The 19,004-nt window shown below is 41.4% G+C and overlaps 1 protein-coding gene across 1 annotated transcript; it reads left to right on the top strand.

The window, feature by feature from the left end:
* Positions 1-2,895: 2,895 nt before the first annotated feature.
* On the top strand, positions 2,896-5,374 carry LOC127310391 (protein FAR1-RELATED SEQUENCE 5-like). Its single transcript, XM_051341072.1, has 4 exons — positions 2,896-4,023; positions 4,143-4,869; positions 4,930-5,162; positions 5,228-5,374. Exons 1-4 carry the CDS (start codon positions 2,896-2,898, stop codon positions 5,372-5,374), a joined length of 2,235 nt encoding a protein of 744 aa, XP_051197032.1.
* The last annotated feature ends 13,630 nt before the right edge of the window (positions 5,375-19,004 follow it).

Raw genomic sequence — 19,004 nt, 5'->3', positions numbered from 1 at the left:
TTTCCTTCATCCAGATCTCCATTGCAGCTTCTTCCTCTCCAAAAAAAGCCAGCAAGTTCTTCCTCCACAGCCAGCTTGCAACTTGTTCCTCCCCAGCCTGCAACTTCTTCTCCCTTTCCCTTCAAACTCCATTGCAGTCAACACAAAAGACAACAAGTACCAGCAGAAATCTCCATTGCAGTCAGCACAAAGACAGCAAACAAACAGCAAGTTCTTCAGAGGCTGGACAAACAAGGTTAGATTTGCACAGATGCTTACCTCCCCCTCCCATCTCCTCCTTTGCTATAATTTGTTCAACCTTTTGAACCTGGCAACTGACACGCGTACAGCACGCGACCGTTGGGAACCCCCAGTGGAAGGTGTGATGCGTACAGCAGTAAGTTTCCCTCCGTTAGAAACCAAGGTTTATCGAACCAGTAGGAGTCAAGAAGCACGTTGAAGGTTGATGGCGGCGAGATGTAGTGCGGCGCAACACCAGGGATTCCGGCGCCAACGTGGAACCTGCACAACACAAACCAAGTACTTTGCCCCAACGAAACAGTGAGGTTGTCAATCTCACCGGCTTGCTGTAACAAAGGATTAGATGTATAGTGTGGATGATGATTGTTTGCAGAAAACAGTAGAACAATTGCAGTAGATTGTATTTCAGATGTAAAGAATGGACCGGGGTCCACAGTTCACTAGTGGTGTCTCTCCCATAAGATAAATAGCATGTTGGGTGAACAAATTACAGTTGGGCAATTGACAAATAGAGAGGGCATGACCATGCACATACATGATATGATGAGTATTGTGAGATTTAATTGGGCATTACGACAAAGTACATAGACCGCTATCCAGCATGCATCTATGCCTAAAAAGTCCACCTTCAGGTTATCATCCGAACCCCTTCCAGTATTAAGTTGCTAACAACAGACAATTGCATTAAGTATTGCGCGTAATGTAATCAATAACTACATCCTCAGACATAGCATCAATGTTTTATCCCTAGTGGCAACAGCACATCCATAATCTTAGAGGTTTCTCTCACTCCCCCAGATTCACGGAGACATGAACCCACTATCGAGCATAAATACTCCCTCTTGGAGTTACTAGCATCAACTTGGCCAGAGCATCCACTAGTAACGGAGAGCATGCAAGATCATAAACAACACATAGATATAAATTGATAATCAACATAACATGGTATTCTCTATTCATCGGATCCCAACAAACACAACATATAGAATTACAGATAGATGATCTTGATCATGTTCGACAGCTCACAAGACCCGACAATTAAGCACAATGGGGAGAAGACAACCATCTAGCTACTGCTATGGACCCATAGTCCAGGGGTAGACTACTCACACATCACTCCGGAGGCGACCATGGCGGCGTAGAGTCCTCCGGGAGATGATTCCCCTCTCCGGCAGGGTGCCGGAGGCGATCTCCTGAATCCCCCGAGATGGGATTGGCGGCGGCGGCGTCTCTGGAAGGTTTTCCGTATGGTGGCTCTCGGTACTGGGGGTTTCGCGACGAAGGCTATTTGTAGGCGGAAGGGTAGGTCAGGGGGCGTCGCGAGGGGCCCAGGAGACAGGTCGGCGCGGCCAAGGGTGGGGCCGCGCCGCCTACCCTCCTGGCCACCTCGTGGCCCCACTTCGTTGACTCTTCGGTCTTCTGGAAGCTTCGTGGCAAAATAGGACCCTGGGCGTTGATTTCGTCCAATTCCGAGAATATTTCCTTACTAGGATTTCTGAAACCAAAAACAGCAGACAAAGAATCGGCACTTCGGCATCTTGTTAATAGGTTAGTTCCAGAAAATGCACGAATATGACATAAAGTGTGCATAAAACATGTAGATATCATCAATAATGTGGCATGGAACATAAGAAATTATCGATACGTCGGAGACGTATCAGCAACCAGATCTACAAGTTTTCTTCCCAGAAAAAAAACACAATTTGAGCAAAAACACAAACAAAAACCAGATCTACATGGTCAGATCCATTTTTATCTGAACCAAGTAGTGCCTGATGCATAAAAGACAACTATTGACTCACAGAATTGCTTCCTGATGCATAAGTATGTTCCTCATGCATACAAATTCATGGAAAAATGCAAAACAAGCTTGTATATCATAGAAAGAGCAGCATAAACTTGTAACAAGACACATGTAGATAAAAAAACTCAACTTTGAGGGCACAAACCTGTTATAATTTGGTGGGATCCTCAAGGTAGTTGCTTTTCAGTTCAGATTATACTCAAGACAACACCTTGCAAGCAACTAATTTAGATGATCTGATGCATACTAACCATAGAATAAGCCACAAAAAATGGGAAGGAGTAGCAATGCATTTATATGGTCACATAGTACTGGGAAGGTTCTATAGTAGCATTAGGTACCATTAGTTTGTCGAAACCATCGAGACAACCAGTTCACTGACGAACAAACTATGTTTCAACAAGAACTAGTATTGTCACATGACAAAGCTAAGCAGTAAAATGATCGACTTAGCTACCGTTTGAGATGCTCAGCAAAAGTTTCTTCCGTCATAGTGCTAATTACATAGTGGCTGATCGATGAAGCAAAATTTGACACTTGATCTGGTCCATGCTAGCCTCCAGTACCTGAAAAAAGCAAGTTTGTGAGAAGGTGTGAATGGTGGTGACAACCATAAACTTTGGTATCTTATGTCATGCAGATCTGAACCAAAAATGCAATTCGGGAAAACAACTTAGATGGCGTTAGTGTACCAACTTAGATGAATCAGAGAAGCAACTTTAGATGCATCCATAAAACAAAGTTTTCAAGTTTACTTACAAACAAAATGAAATTACTTTCTGTTTTGCAGATGAGTGGTTTGGACCTGAACCTAGAACCAGACGATGTCAACATGGAAGATGCAAGAATAAATGGCAGTGACCCCTTTTTTCTGCACTCAAGCTGCCCAGACGGAGGTTGTCGATGAGTCTCAGGACCCACTCCTTGCTGAGCATGGTGGACAAGGTGGCGACTCTGATGTGCACAGTGGTGGAGGGCAGCAATTCAATGCAGCACCACCTCCAGCAAATCCTAGCACTGAAAACATAAACACAACGACTATGCCTACTACAACCCTTTGTGGTTCTTCTAACCCTGAGTTGGCGGATCATGGTGCTAATGGAGTTGCTCCTAATGAAGAAGTTGCATCTGGTCCTCAAGAACCCTTCCTTGGTATGCGATTTGACACAATCGAAGATGCCAGAGAGCACTACAATGCTTACTCAAAAAGAACGGGGTTTTCTATCAAATCAAACACATCACTGAGGCAACCTTTCAGTAAGGTGGTGCGGAAGCAACAATTTGTGTGCAACAAGTATCGGGCACCGAAAACAGAAGAGCAAATTCAAGAGGAGAGAGTCAAAATTGTAGAAGAGGTTAGCCCTGTCCAGCTAGATGATGAAGACGGGGATGGAGAAGAAGCTGGACCGTCCAAGAAACCAAAAACTGCAGGAGTTAAGCGGCAAAGGGAAAAAATAAAGCAAACCAAGTGTCCAACAAAAATGTGTGTGAAGTTGATTAACAACAAATATGAAGTGACATATTTTATTGCAGAACACAATCACCCCATGCTTGTGAAACCTTCACTGACAAAGTACCTGAGATCACACAAAGGCATATCTAGAGATGAAAGGGAGTTCCTGAAATGCCTACATGACTGCAACTTAGAAACTGGGCGTATGATGACAGTGATGTCTTCTTTTTATGCTGAAGAATGTTTCGTCCCCTATGATCCAAAAGCTATAACAAATCTGCGAACAAGTTTGAGGAAGGAGGAGAAGGAATGGGACATTGCTGAGACAGTGGCTTATTTTGCAGAGTTGAAGGACAAGGACCCGGGTTTCTACTCTCGAATTTCTTTTGATGAAGAGCACAGGGTTGAAAACATTTTCTGGGTTGACAGTGCTGCAAGGAAGGCTTACACAGAAGCATATCATGATTGTGTGTCATTTGATACAACTTTCTTGACTAATCAGTTCAATATGCCATTTGCTCCATTTGTTGGGATAAACAGACATGGACAGTCCTTCATGCTTGGCTGTGGTTTCCTAAGGGATGAGAAAGAGGAGAGTTTACATGGCTTTTCACCCAGTTCCTTGATGCTATGCATGGTTTGCAGCCAACAAATATTATAACAGACCAGGACGTGGCTATGAGGAATGCAATCAGAGAAGTTTTCTTTGACACTTGTCACCGCAACTGCCGCTGGCACGTTATGAAGAAAGCAAATGAGAAGCTCGGGCCATTCCTGGGTAGGCACCCTGGTTTGACTGAAGACTTCAATGAATGCATCAATGAAAGTATGAGTGAGGATGAATTTGAAGCAAGATGGGCAGAAATGATTGCAAAGTGGGATTTAGCTGAGCATGAAACATTTTTATGGTTGAATAAGTATGCAAAATTCTGGGTTCCATGCTACTACAGACATCGATTCTTCCAATTTTTGCAATCAACTCAGAGGAGTGAGGGATTTAACGCTGTTCTAAAACGTTACATCAACCCTCACAACTCAATCAAGCATTTTGTTAAACAATATGAGAAGCTACAGCAACGGATATTGGGTAAGGAGGGCCACAATGATTTCCGCACGGATGAGCTTGAGCCAGATCCATGGTCGCCGTTCCCTATTGAGAAGCAAGCCTTGGCTGTGTACACACGTCCCATCTACCATCGGTTCAGGAAGGAGTTCGCGCTCATTGGCTGTTATAATGTCCAACCACAGGGCAATAATTTGTACCAGCTAGTTCCTAACAATGAGAAGTGCTATCCTTATGGTGGAAGGTACTACATGGTTAATGCTAATGGTGGGCAATTCAACTGCGAGTGCTGCAAGTTTGAGCGTGACGGTTTGCTATGTTGTCATGTCTTAAAAGTGTTTACGCATATTGGTGTTGATGCTATACCAGATCAATACATATTACGAAGATGGACTCCAGCTGCATTGCAAACTGTGGTTCAGCCAACTGTCCCAGCACAAGATGATGTTATGCCTGAAGAATCACGGCAGAAATTGCGGTTTGCAAACTTGTCAACTAAGTTTGTTGCTTTGGCTAAACTAGCAAGTGCATCAGACCAGCATGATGCTATTGCTCGTAGACACATCAGAGAAATGACAACTGAGTTTGCACAACTAAACAAGGTAAAAAGGAAGAGGAAACCAACTACTTCAGCACCTGAACAGTCAGAAAATCCTAATTCTAATAGGACATCTACTTCAGCACCTACTACGCATCAGAGAACATCTTCAGCGCCTACCCGAACGCGACCAGTACCTCCACCTACAACATCAAACAGGCAGCAGGCACCTCGGTCAGCTCCAGGGCATGTGCCAACAGCACATACTACATGTGATGTGCCACCAACAACTAAACCCGCACCAAGACAACTTCCCGGCAAGGACAGCCAGACACCGTCGCCCCTACTCGCCAATGTCGTCCAAACAAGAAGCAGAAAAGCGTAGAGTCTGACATTCCATATGTGCAACAGGCAAGTCACATGGTTGGGGCAAGTGAAGAAGCTATGGTTATTCTTGATCCTCCTAGGTCGAATACAAAAGGAAGAAAGAAGAATCGATACCCTGGTGGGATTGAGTTGCAAGCAAAAAGAACAATTCTGTGTACGTTGTGCGGATTGCCTGGACATAATTCAGCAACGTGTGAAAATTCTCTGAAAGGATGAACTTAAATTATGTCTGCTCAAGGTCATTTTTCTCTGTGTGTGTAAGATCGGAAAGTATTGCAAGACACAACAACTTATGTCACAGTCTACAATTATAAGATGTAATTGTGCTTGAAATGTTGAATTTTCAATACTGCAATGTAATTTGTGCTTCCCAAATTGAATTTCAGTAATGCAAGTAGTTAGAAGGAGAGAATATACATCATTTTCCTTTCTTCTTGAGAGCTTTCCTCCAGTCGATGGTGTTGTGGATGGAAGTAACCCATGTGTGAGTCATGATTTTCCTAATATTTGATATGTCCTTGCCTCCATAGTTTGGGAGAGACCTTCCTGTCCAGTGCTCAGCATTCATAAGTGCATGGACACCACAATCCTTGCTGCGAGAAAAAAAGTGGGTATATAAGTTATGTATTCGAGCAAGTAATTTATATGAGTTACAGAAGAACAAGTGAATCAAATTAGCACAAACGAAGTAAGCAACTTAGCTATTATGTTTGGAACAACTAGATTTATTTGGAAAAGGAATTGGAAATGAAATTGTATGAAGCTAGTAAGAAGCAACCTATCTATAGCAAAGAAAATAACTTAGCCTACTTTAGTACAAGTACTTCCCCCCAGAAACTATTTTGAGCATGCTGGTTAAGCAACTTAGATGCTACTGGAGAGCAAATAACACATGCTACTGGAGAGCAAAAAACACATGTGAGAGGAAGCAAAAATGGGGTTGTGCAGAAGCAACTAAGGTAAGGAGAAGTTGCACACATTTTTTAGAAGAACTTGTGTGAGGCTAGCACAAGCAAACCTAAAGTAGGCAACTATGGTATAAATTGAAAAGCAAATTAGTACTCATGTTGAACTATGGCAACCTTCTTTTAGCAGCAACTAAGTTGTTTTTAGTGAAACAAATAAATGTACTTGCTGTAAGCAACTTGGGAGTCCACAATTAGGTGAAGCAAGAACATCTAGGCTACTACTGAAAATCAACTTAGATGTGCAGTAGGAGCAAACTTAGATGCTAAGAAAGTAAGGTAATAACTTAACTTTGGACAGCAAAAAGGAACTAAACAAAAGCTGCAAAAAGCAGGCAACTGCAGTATACAGTAAGCAAGTTATCTGAAGGAGTGTTTTTATAGAAGTGCCTGATGCATAAAACACAACTATTGAATCACAGAATTGCTTCCTGATGCATATCATCTGTTCAGAAGCAACTAATGTAAGGAGAAGTTGCACACAAGCAAACTTAGCTCAAAAAAAGGTAGGCAACTATGGTATAAGTTGAAAAGCAAATTAGTGTTAAATTTGAACTATGGAAACCTTCTTATAGAAGCAACTAAGTTGTTGCTAGTGAAACAACAAAAGTACTTGCTGGAAGCAACTAGGGTGTCCACAGTAAGGTGAAGCAAAAAAAGAACATATTTGGCTACTATTGGAAAGCAACTTAGATGTGCAGTAGGAGCAAAACTTAGATGCTAATAAAAGCAAGTTATCTGAATGAGTGTTTTTATGTGCTTACTTAGTTTTCTGCTTTGGAGCAAAAATGTCGCTGACGTCAAACTTCTCAAGCTTGATGCGTGATTTTGGGTACTCTTCATTCCATAGAGATGTTATTGCTTCCTGAAGATTCTTCACAAGCAGGCCCAATTTTTTATCATTTATTGTCCTCATAGAGTCAAGAACTTCGAATCTTCTATCTTTGATGTTGAGAACAAGCAACCAGTAGTGGTTCACTTTCACACTTGGGTCTTCGCTCATGTTTTCCAACACTGGAAGCAACACCTGTTCGTGTGGTTGGCAGATAACAAAGAAATCAGGTGCAAAACACAACTAGAATGACCGTGGTCCAGAATATGAATGAACACAAAAAAGGAAAAAGAAAGGGGGGAAAAGATTACCAAGTCTTTCTTGTCAAGATGCGCATCCTTCTTCGCAAAGTACTTCTTGACATGCTTGTGATTCCAACCATATTCCTGAAGTAATGTCTACAGAAAAGATTTGAGGAATCCCCCAGGTGGTGCAGTTAGTTTTGCTTCGAATATCTGTGCTTGACAAGTAAAAAGAAACAGAACAAAAACAGACACAAAAAAAGGTGTTGGGGTGCTAACCATAAATCTCAAAGGCATCACAACTTTCTTGTCATTCTTATCTTTCCTCAGCATAATTGATTCGAGACCTAGTTCGAATATTGTGTTATCTAGCTCAGCACAAGGCATCATTGAGTTTGCCAGTTCCTGATGGGACACAAAAAACTTCTCGAAGTTGACAATGATTGGGGTGTTGTCCTTGTGCTGACCCCTTCCATTTCGTTTGCCACCTGAGATAACTAGATCATAAACTTCCTTCACATCAGCAGAGCATGCATATGTATTTTTGCTTGAAAAGTCTATGTACGGTGACTTATAACATGCAGCTGGTCGGATGATCCGGCCAGGAGCTGCATTTGAGTTGCTTCCAGAACCATCCATGGAAGGAGTGACCTTGTTGCCAACAGGAGTTGGTGTTTGGAGTTCAGCTTCACTTTGATGTCCTGCACCGATAGTATCTGCTTCGTCTGTCAGGTAGCCTTTCTCCCTTTCAACCTTGGTACATAAAGCAATGGCTTCTTCCTCCATCTCTGGACTCCAAACATCGTCGTAGTCATCGAAAATTGGAGACCCAAAGGACCTAAAAGATTGTGGTGTTGTCCCATCATATGCTGCAACTACAGGAGTTTGTTGTTGGCTTTTCTGTGGACTATCAAACCCAAGGCTGAAAGATGGCGGGTCACAACCCTTCTCCCATCTAGGATCCTTAGCTCGCGGAGGTGGACAAGTTTGATGAGTTGGAACCGTTGATTTCTTGGCGGCACTGTTGGTCTGCGATCCTTGACAAGTAGAAGGCGTAGCAGGAGATGTTGGAGTATTCTTGTTCCGGCGTGGAGACGTACGAATGAAAAGAGCTTGTGCTGGATTTTTTGTTAGTGAAACTGCATGACTTGCGTCTGGAGGAGGTTGCGGTGCTGCACCTGTGTTGTGGGCTGCTATTCTTGAACTAGTTGCAGCTCTTCGAGGTGAAACAGGCGCTTGATTAGCTGAAGTTGCTGCCGTATCGACCATAGTTGTGTCTGACATTGCCATAGCTGATTTTGGTCCCAACAGAGTTACAGTTTGGTTGGCAGACTGTACTGTGACCTGATCCTGAACTATTTCAGATTGCACATTTGTATCCAAAGGTCTGGTACGATGCGCAACCATTTTTTGTTTCATCTGGACTCCTTTATCACCCCTGATTGCTAACTTATCAAATGCAATGCACTCTGTCTGAACTTTCTGTACAACAGTGTCCCTGCTGAACTGATCCAGTGGTGGTGTTGTTGTAGGAGAACCCCTTTGAGACCTTGCTATCTCCTCCATGAATATGGAATTGGGGTATATCTTCTCTGTTATATCAAAGAATTTTGGGCCCTGGTTGTTTGTCATGTCAATGTCTTTGCCTCTGGATGCCGCAAACCCTCTGATATCTGAGAACGGGCTCAGTCCAGGCAATGGAGTGTTTGCTGCCCCAACTGATTGAGTGTTCACATTTCCCAACCTAGCAGATCTCCTTGGTGTATTGTCGAAACGAGGAGATCTCCTTGGTGTATTATCAAAACGAGCATCACGGTCTTGGAAATCATCATCCTCAATGTGCTGTCCATTTGAAGGTTGTTGTTTGCTGGCACCATCTTCATTGTCACTGTCGTCATCGCCTTCATCATCCTCGTCATCAGCGTCTTCATCTTCTTCGTCATCGTCATTACCATCTGCATTGTAATCCTCATCATCCGCATCCTCAGCATCCTCTTCATCAACAACAATAGAAGGTTCAGGCCTTTGCCTCTTCCTAACTCTTCCACAAACACCTTTTGCACTCTGATACGTCTCCAACGTATCTATAATTTCCGATGTTCCATGCTTGTTTTATGACAATACCAACATGTTTTGTTCACACTTTATATCATTTTCATGCATTTTCCGGAACTAACCTATTAACAAGATGCCACAGTGCCAGTTCCTATTTTCTGCTGTTTTTGGTTTTAGAAATCCTAGTAACGAAATATTCTCGGAATCGGACGAAATCAATGCCAAAGATCTTAGAATCCCCGGAAGCATCCAGAACACACCAGAGAGGTCAGAGGGGGGCCACAGGCCCACCAAACTACAGGCTGGCGCGGCCAGAGGGGGGGCCGCGCCGCCCTATGGTTTGGCCAGCCCTTCGACCCTCCTGCGCCGCCTCTTCGCCTATATAAAGCCCCTGGATCGAAAACCCTGATGCGTTCGACGAAACCCACAGAAACCTTCCAGAGCCGCCGCCATCGCGAAGCCAAGATCTGGGGGACAGGAGTCTCTGTTCCGGCACGCTGCCGGAACGGGGAAGTGCCCCCGGAAGGCTTCTCCATCGACACCGCTGCCATCTCCACCGCCATCTTCATCACCGCTGCTGCTCCCATGAGGAGGGAGTAGTTCTCCATCGAGGCTCGGGGCTGTACCGGTAGCTATGTGGTTAATCTCTCTCCTATGTACCTCAATACAATGATCTCATGAGCTGCTTTACATGATTGAGATTCATATGAGTTTGTATCACAATTTATCTATGTGCTACTCTAGCAATGTTATTAAAGTAGTTTTATTCCTCCTGCACGTGTGTAAAGGTGACAGTGTGTGCACCGTGTTAGTACTTGGTTTATGCTATGATCATGATCTCTTGTAGATTATGAAGTTAATTATTGCTATGATGGTATTGATGTGATCTATTCCTCCTACATATGCATGAAGGTGACAGTGTGCATGCTATGTTAGTACTTGGTTTAGTCTTTTGATCTATCTTACACTATAAGGTTACTAAAACATGAACATTATTGTGGAGCTTGTTAACTCCGGCATTGAGGGTTCGTGTAATCCTACGCAATGTGTTCATCATCCAACAAAAGTGTAGAGTATGCATTTATCTATTCTGTTATGTGATCAATGTTGAGAGTGTCCACTAGTGAAAGTGTAATCCCTAGGCCTTGTTCTTAAATACTGCTATCGCTACTTGTTTACTACTGCTGCGTTACTACTACTTGTTTGCTATTTCACTGTGTTACTGCTGCTGCAATACTACCACCATCAACTACACGCCAGCAAGCTATTTTCTGGCACCGTTGCTACTGCTCATATATATTCATACCACCTGTATTTCACTATCTCTTCGCCGAACTAGTGCACCTATTTGGTGTGTTGGGGACACAAGAGACTTCTTGCTTTGTGGTTGCAGGGTTGCATGAGAGGGATATCTTTGACCTCTTCCTCCCTGAGTTCGATAAACCTTGGGTGATCCACTTAAGGGAAAACTTGCTGCTGTTCTACAAACCTCTGCTCTTGGAGGCCCAACACTGTCTACAGGAAAAGGAGGGGGAAGTAGACATCAAGCACTTTTCTGGCGCCGTTGCCGGGGAGGAAAGGTAAAAGGTACTCACACTCTGGACCTCGGCTACCAAGCTATTTTCCGCCATCGTAAGTACTCGAAGCTATTTCCTTTAGATCCTGCAATTGCAACTTTTTGTTTCTTGTTTACACTAGTTAGGCATAATGGAAAACATCTGTGAGCTCTTTGTACTATTTCCTGAGTCAAGACATGAATGGTTTAATGCGAAAATTAAAAAACCCATGGAACATGTTAGCATGAATACTTTGAACACCATTGTTGCTAATGATATGGAAAATTCTAAGCTTGGGGAAGCTGGCTTTGATGAGCATGATCTTTTTAGTCCACCAAGCATTGAGGAGAAAATTTTCTTTGATGATACTTTGCCTCCTATTTATGATGATTATAATGATAGTAGTCTTTTGGTACCACCTACTATGGAGAGTAAATTTTGTTGTGATTATACTATGCCTCCAACACTTGATGAGAATAATAATGATAGCTACTTTGTTGAATTTGCTCCCACTATTACTAATAAAATTGATTATGCTTATGTGGAGAGTAATAATTTTATGCATGAGACTCATGATAAGAATGCTTTATGTGATAGTTATATTGTTGAGTTTGCTCATGTTGCTACTGAAAGTTATTATGAGAGAGGAAAATATGGTTGTAGAAATTTTCATGTTACTAAAACACCTCTCTATGTGCTGAAATTTTTGAAGCTATACTTGTTTTATCTTTCTATGCTTGTTGCATTATGCTTCTTGAACTTGTTTATTTACAAGATTCCTAAGCATAGGAAGCATGTTAGGCTTAAATTTGTTTCATACTTGCCTTTTGATGCTCTCTTTTTGCTTCAAATACTATTTCTTGCGAGTGCATCATTAAAACTGCTGAGCCTATCTTAATGGCTATAAAGAAAAGAACTTCTTGGGAGATAACCCATGTGTTATTTTGCTACAGTACTTTGTTTTTATTTTGTGTCTTGGAAGTTGTTTACTACTGTAGCAACCTCTCCTTATCTTAGTTTTGTGTTTTGTTGTGCCAAGTAAAGCCATTGATAGAAAAGTAAGTACTAGATTTGGATTACTGCGCAGTTCCAGATTTCTTTGCTGTCACGAATCTGGGTCCACCTCCCTGTAGGTAACTCAGAAAATTAAGCCAATTTACGTGCATGATCCTCAGATATGTACGCAACTTTCATTCAATTTGAGCATTTTCATTTGAGCAAGTCTGCTGCCATTTTAAAATTCGTCAATACGAACTGTTCTGTTTTGACAGATTCTGCCTTTTATTTCGCATTGCCTCTTTTGCTATGTTGGATGAATTTCTTTGATCCACTAATGTCCAGTAGCATTATGCAATGTCCAGAAGTGTTAAGAATGATTGTGTCACCTCTGAATATGTTAATTTTTATTGTGCACTAACCCTCTAATGAGTTGTTTCGAGTTTGGTGTGGAGGAAGTTTTCAAGGGTCAAGAAAGGAGGATGATATACTATGATCAAGAAGAGTGAAAGCTCTAAGCTTGGGGATGCCCCGGTGGTTCATCCCTGCATATTTCAAGAAGACTCAAGCGTCTAAGCTTGGGGATGCCCAAGGCATCGCCTTCTTCATCGACAAATTATCAGGTTCCTTCTCTTGAAACTATATTTTTATTCGGTCACATCTTATGTGCTTTACTTGGAGCGTCTGTATGCTTTTGTTTTTGTTTGTGTTTGAATAAATGCTTGTGTGGGAGAGAGACATGCTCCGCTGGTTCGTATGAACACATGTGTTCTTAGCTCATAATATTCATGGCGAAGGTTGAAACTGCTTCGTTAAATTATTATATGGTTGGAATTGGAAAATGCTACATGTAGAAATTGGTGTGATGTCTTGAATAATGTGATACTTGGCAATTGTTGTGCTCTTGTTTAAGCTCTTGCATCATATACCTTGCACCCATTAGTGAGGAAATACATAGAGCTTGTTAAAATTTGGGTTTGCATGAGTGGTTTCTCTAGAGTCTAGATATTTTCTAGTAAGATGTTTGAACAACAAGGAAGACGATGTATAGTTTTATAATGCTTGTAATATGTCTTTTATGTGAGTTTTGCTGTACTAGTTCATGCTTGTGTTTGCTTCAAACAACCTTGCTAGCCTAAACCTTGTATCGAGAGGGAATACTTCTCATGCATCCAAATCCTTGAGCCAAACAACACTATGCCATTTGTGTCCACCATACCTACCTACTACATGGTATTTTCCGCCATTCCAAAGTAAATTGCTTGAGTGCTACCTTTAAAATTCCATCATTCACCTTTGCAATATATAGCTCATGGGACAAATAGCTTAAAAACTATTGTGGTATTGAATATGTAATTATGCACTTTATCTCTTATTAAGTTGCTTGTTGTGCGATAACCATGTTCACTGGGGACGCCATCAACTATTCATTGTTGAATTTCATGTGAGTTGCTATGCATATCCGTCTTGTCTGAAGTAAGAGAGATCTACCACCCTATGGTTAAGCATGCATATTGTTAGAGAAGAACATTGGGCCGCTAACTAAAGCCATGATCCATGGTGGAAGTTTCAGTTTTGGACATATATCCTCAATCTCATATGAGAAAATTATTAATTGTTGTTACATGCTTATGTATAAAAGAGGAGTCCATTATCTGTTGTCTATGTTGTCCCGGTATGGATGTCTAAGTTGAGAATAATCAATAGCGAGAAATCCAATGCGAGCTTTCTCCTTAGACCTTTGTACAGTGCATAGAGGTACCCCTTTGTGACACTTGGTTAAAACATGTGCATTGTGATGATCCGGTAGTCCAAGCTAATTAGGACAAGGTGCGGGCACTATTAGTATACTATGCATGAGGCTTGCAACTTGTAAGATATAATTTACATGATACATATGCTTTATTACTACCGTTGACAAAATTGTTTCATGTTTTCAAAATAAAAGCTCTAGCACAAATATAGCAATCGATGCTTTCCTCTTTGAAGGACCATTCTTTTACTTTTATTGTTGAGTCAGTTCACCTATCTTTCTCCACCTCAAGAAGCAAACATTTGTGTGAACTGTGCATTGATTCTTATATACTTGCTTATTGCATTTGTTATATTGCTTTGCATTGACAACTATCCATGAGATATACATGTTACAAGTTGAAAGCAACCGCTGAAACTTAATCTTCCATTGTGTTGCTTCAATGTCTCTGCTATGAATTTATTGCTTTATGAGTAACTCTTATGCAAGACTTATTGATGCTTGTCTCGAAAGTACTATTCATGAAAAGTCTTTGCTATATGATTCACTTGTTTACTCATTGCATTTACATTGTTTCGAATCGCTGCATTCATCTCATATGCTTTACAATGGTATGATTAAGATTATGTTGGTAGCATGTCACCTCAGAAATTATCTTTTATCGTTTACCTACTCGAGGACGAGTAGGAACTAAGCTTGGGGATGCTGATACGTCTCCAACGTATCTATAATTTCCGATGTTCCATGCTTGTTTTATGACAATACCAACATGTTTTGTTCACACTTTATATCATTTTCATGCATTTTCCTAACTAACCTATTAACAAGATGCCACGGTGCCGGTTCTGTTTTCTGCTGTTTTTGGTTTCAGAAATCCTAGTAACGAAATATTCTCGGAATCGGACGAAATCAACGCCAAAGATCTTAGAATCCCCGGAAGCATCCAGAACACACCAGAGAGGTCAGAGGGGGGCCACAGGCCCACCAAACTACAGGCTGGCGTGGCCAGAGGGGGGGCCGCGCCGCCCTATGGTTTGGCCAGCCCTTCGACCCTCCTGCGCCGCCTCTTCGCCTATATAAAGCCCCTGGATCGAAAACCCTGATGCGTTCGACGAAACCCACAGAAACCTTCCAGAGCCGCCGCCATCGCGAAGCCAAGATCTGGGGGACAGGAGTCTCTGTTCCGGCACGCTGCCGGAACGGGGAAGTGCCCCCGGAAGGCTTCTCCATCGACACCGCTGCCATCTCCACCGCCATCTTCATCACCGCTGCTGCTCCCATGAGGAGGGAGTAGTTCTCCATCGAGGCTCGGGGCTGTACCGGTAGCTATGTGGTTAATCTCTCTCCTATGTACCTCAATACAATGATCTCATGAGCTGCTTTACATGATTGAGATTCATATGAGTTTGTATCACAATTTATCTATGTGCTACTCTAGCAATGTTATTAAAGTAGTTTTATTCCTCCTGCACGTGTGTAAAGGTGACAGTGTGTGCACCGTGTTAGTACTTGGTTTATGCTATGATCATGATCTCTTGTAGATTATGAAGTTAATTATTGCTATGATGGTATTGATGTGATCTATTCCTCCTACATATGCATGAAGGTGACAGTGTGCATGCTATGTTAGTACTTGGTTTAGTCTTTTGATCTATCTTACACTATAAGGTTACTAAAACATGAACATTATTGTGGAGCTTGTTAACTCCGGCATTGAGGGTTCGTGTAATCCTACGCAATGTGTTCATCATCCAACAAAAGTGTAGAGTATGCATTTATCTATTCTGTTATGTGATCAATGTTGAGAGTGTCCACTAGTGAAAGTGTAATCCCTAGGCCTTGTTCTTAAATACTGCTATCGCTACTTGTTTACTACTGCTGCGTTACTACTGCTTGTTTGCTATTTCACTGTGTTACTGCTGCTGCAATACTACCACCATCAACTACACGCCAGCAAGCTATTTTCTGGCACCGTTGCTACTGCTCATATATATTCATACCACCTGTATTTCACTATCTCTTCGCCGAACTAGTGCACCTATTTGGTGTGTTGGGGACACAAGAGACTTCTTGCTTTGTGGTTGCAGGGTTGCATGAGAGGGATATCTTTGACCTCTTCCTCCCTGAGTTCGATAAACCTTGGGTGATCCACTTAAGGGAAAACTTGCTGCTGTTCTACAAACCTCTGCTCTTGGAGGCCCAACACTGTCTACAGGAAAAGGAGGGGGAAGTAGACATCACACTCTCTTCTGCTTGTTCAAAGTCCCCTACTTGTTCTATGAAAGTGCCCAACCCGTTGGAGATATCTGTGCATAGCTCCCCAATCATCACAGCAAGTTCCCTCTTTTTCTGCTCAGCAAATACAAAAGCAAAAAACTAGTGATAATTATTTAGTTTTGTATGAAATCACTGTGTACATTTTGAGAAAACAGAAAAATAAAAAGTGGGAAAAAGGAAAAATGAAATTACCTGACATGGGTAATTCCTAGGCAACCTTGATGATACGAACTCTTCTAATCTCGTCATCCCGACAAAAAGACCGTCTCTAATAGTCACCCCCACCCCATCTTTCAACTGTAAAAAATCAGGAAATGTCATAATTTGTTAGCATGAGTGTGCATTTTGAACTGAACTATGAGCGGTTTATATGAATCACTGGAACAACTTACACCTCGAAACTAAAGCAACTTAGTTGTGCCTAGTAAGCAGCCTAAGAACACAAAAACATATGTACTAATATGAAGCAATTTGGACCAGTGCAGTAAAACAACTTAGTTATTTTGGCAAGTAATTTAGATGACACATAGAAAAAACTTGGATATACGAAAAACAGAAGAATGAAGAAGTAAGGTACATTTTGTATGAGCGATTTAGATGTACTAATATGTAACAAATTAGATGTGGCTAGTAAGCAGCTTAGGAACACAACATATGTATTGAGTATGAAGCAATTTTGGATCAGGGTAATAAAAAGCAACTTAGCTATAATGGCAAGTAACTTAGATGATACAGAGAAAACAACTTAGATATATGAAAATAGAAAAAGCAAGAACTAAGATACATTTTGTGGAAAAAGCAAAATAGAAGGGCTAATGTGACAACTTAGATGATGAAGTAAGAGTGCTTTGGAAAAATGATCCGGCCACATCACAGATGATCTACTTAAAAACAACTTAGATCAATCCAGTAAAGCAAAACTTAAGTAGTTAAAAAATACCTTCATCTTTCCAAACTCTCAATTTGACTTCATATCTTTGCGCATGACAGCTTGAATTAATTTGTCATCCCATGCGGCAGCACGTATGGGACATTCCTCAACAGATGGCGCAGGCTCATCAACATCAAGAGAGTCAAGATATAGTATCTACAAAAAAAGGTAAAGGGAAAGAAACAGTGAGTAAGATCTCCTGAAAAAAAAGCAACACATGTTGCAACATTTATTATGACATAAAAAACAAGGCCGAAAACACGAAAAGGGTAAAAAAGATCAAGTACCACGAGGTGATGTAAACTGCAACACACAGATTTCTTTTTGACTCCCATCTTTTTCACTTCTTGAACAATTTGATCAACTGCAAACTGGCACCAATTAGACTTCTTCATGACATTGAGATCCACTAGACTTGGATATGACCTTGGACTGATATTGGCACTTGTTGATGGTGAAATAAAACATCTCACAACAGCAGCACAGTATGCCCGTAGGAACTTCATATCAGCTGCCCCTCCCATTTCCTGAATCATCTTGCGCCATTGCTTGAAACCTGGAGCAGACCCACCCTGAATGTTGTACTCTTCATTCATGAAGGCTATAGGTTCAGTTTCCATTTCATACCGTACAGGCAAACCTTCATTGGGTAGCCCAAAGACTTTGTTGTAACTTGCTGCATCGACGGGAATGGTCCCCCTCCCTGGTATAGCTAGCTCACTTCTAATTGGGTCAAAACATGCCAAGACCCACATGCTTAGATCAACAGGCATCTCAGTAGCTTTAACCATCAACATTCCTCCCCACCCCCACTCTGTGATCAACGTCTTCTGATCACCTGATAAAATTTCATTCAGCTTCACAAGTCTAGCAGGAGACGCTTTATTCCTACCAAGCTGCACACCACGATAAGGAGAAAAAAAGGTCAAATAGTAATTCAGGACAATTTCACACACAACATAAGAAAACTAATACACATATTTGAAGAAAACACACAAGCGAGGAAGTATGAATTGGACATACCGACAGGAATGCACGGCTTTTCTTAGGTTCAACCACAGTTGCAGAAGGTCCAACAACATTTTCTGCATGATTACCACCACCTGAAGTAGCACCACGGGATCGTAAATTAGTAGCGGGTACAGGATTCGGACCATTCATGTTCATAGGATTATCCGCAACTGCAGCCTGAAAAAAAGAACAACATATTCAACATAAGTAAGGACAAAGTAATGTCAGAACAACTCAATTTACTTCCAAAAAACAACTAAGGCATGCTATCTGAAAGTATTTTGAGTTGTCTTTTGATAGCATGCCTTAGTTGTTTTTTGGAAGTAAATTGAGTTGTTCTGACATTACTTTGTCCTTACTTATGTTGAATATACCTGCTGGCGAGGCTGCACGCCTGTTACTGCAGGTCTGCCCGTTGCTCCATCTGGTAGTTGTAGACACGGAAACCTCTTAGTCATCTCCCTACACCTGTTGATGAATAGAAAATCAAAAATCAAATTAACATGCTTACATACGCACACAAAAATGTACAATGCAACTCTGCATCACCACTTATGCAAGTTAGTCTACATGGTCATACAAAAACATACAAAAGCTCTGTTCTGCTAAAACTTAAGCAAAACATGACTGAAAGCAGACATCAACTTTGCTTTACTTGGAACAACTAGATGTATTTGGAAAAGTTACACAACTAGATGTATTTCCAAGAACAACTTGTTTAAGACAGATAATGGGCAAACTCAAAGGGATCGTTCATGTCATGTAAAACAACAGAAAATCAACTTAATTAAGAACCACCAGCCAACTTAATTACTTATAGTGGACAACTTGATCATAATGACAAAACAAGTTAAAACATGGACAACGGAAACTCGTGGCATCGTTTATGGCATGAAAAATT

Source organism: Lolium perenne, chromosome 6 (assembly GCF_019359855.2).
Source record: "Lolium perenne isolate Kyuss_39 chromosome 6, Kyuss_2.0, whole genome shotgun sequence".
In the NCBI taxonomy this organism is placed as follows: Eukaryota; Viridiplantae; Streptophyta; class Magnoliopsida; order Poales; family Poaceae; genus Lolium; species Lolium perenne.
The sequence above is the reverse complement of the archived record's forward strand: the minus strand, read 5'-3'. Positions and strand labels throughout refer to the sequence as shown.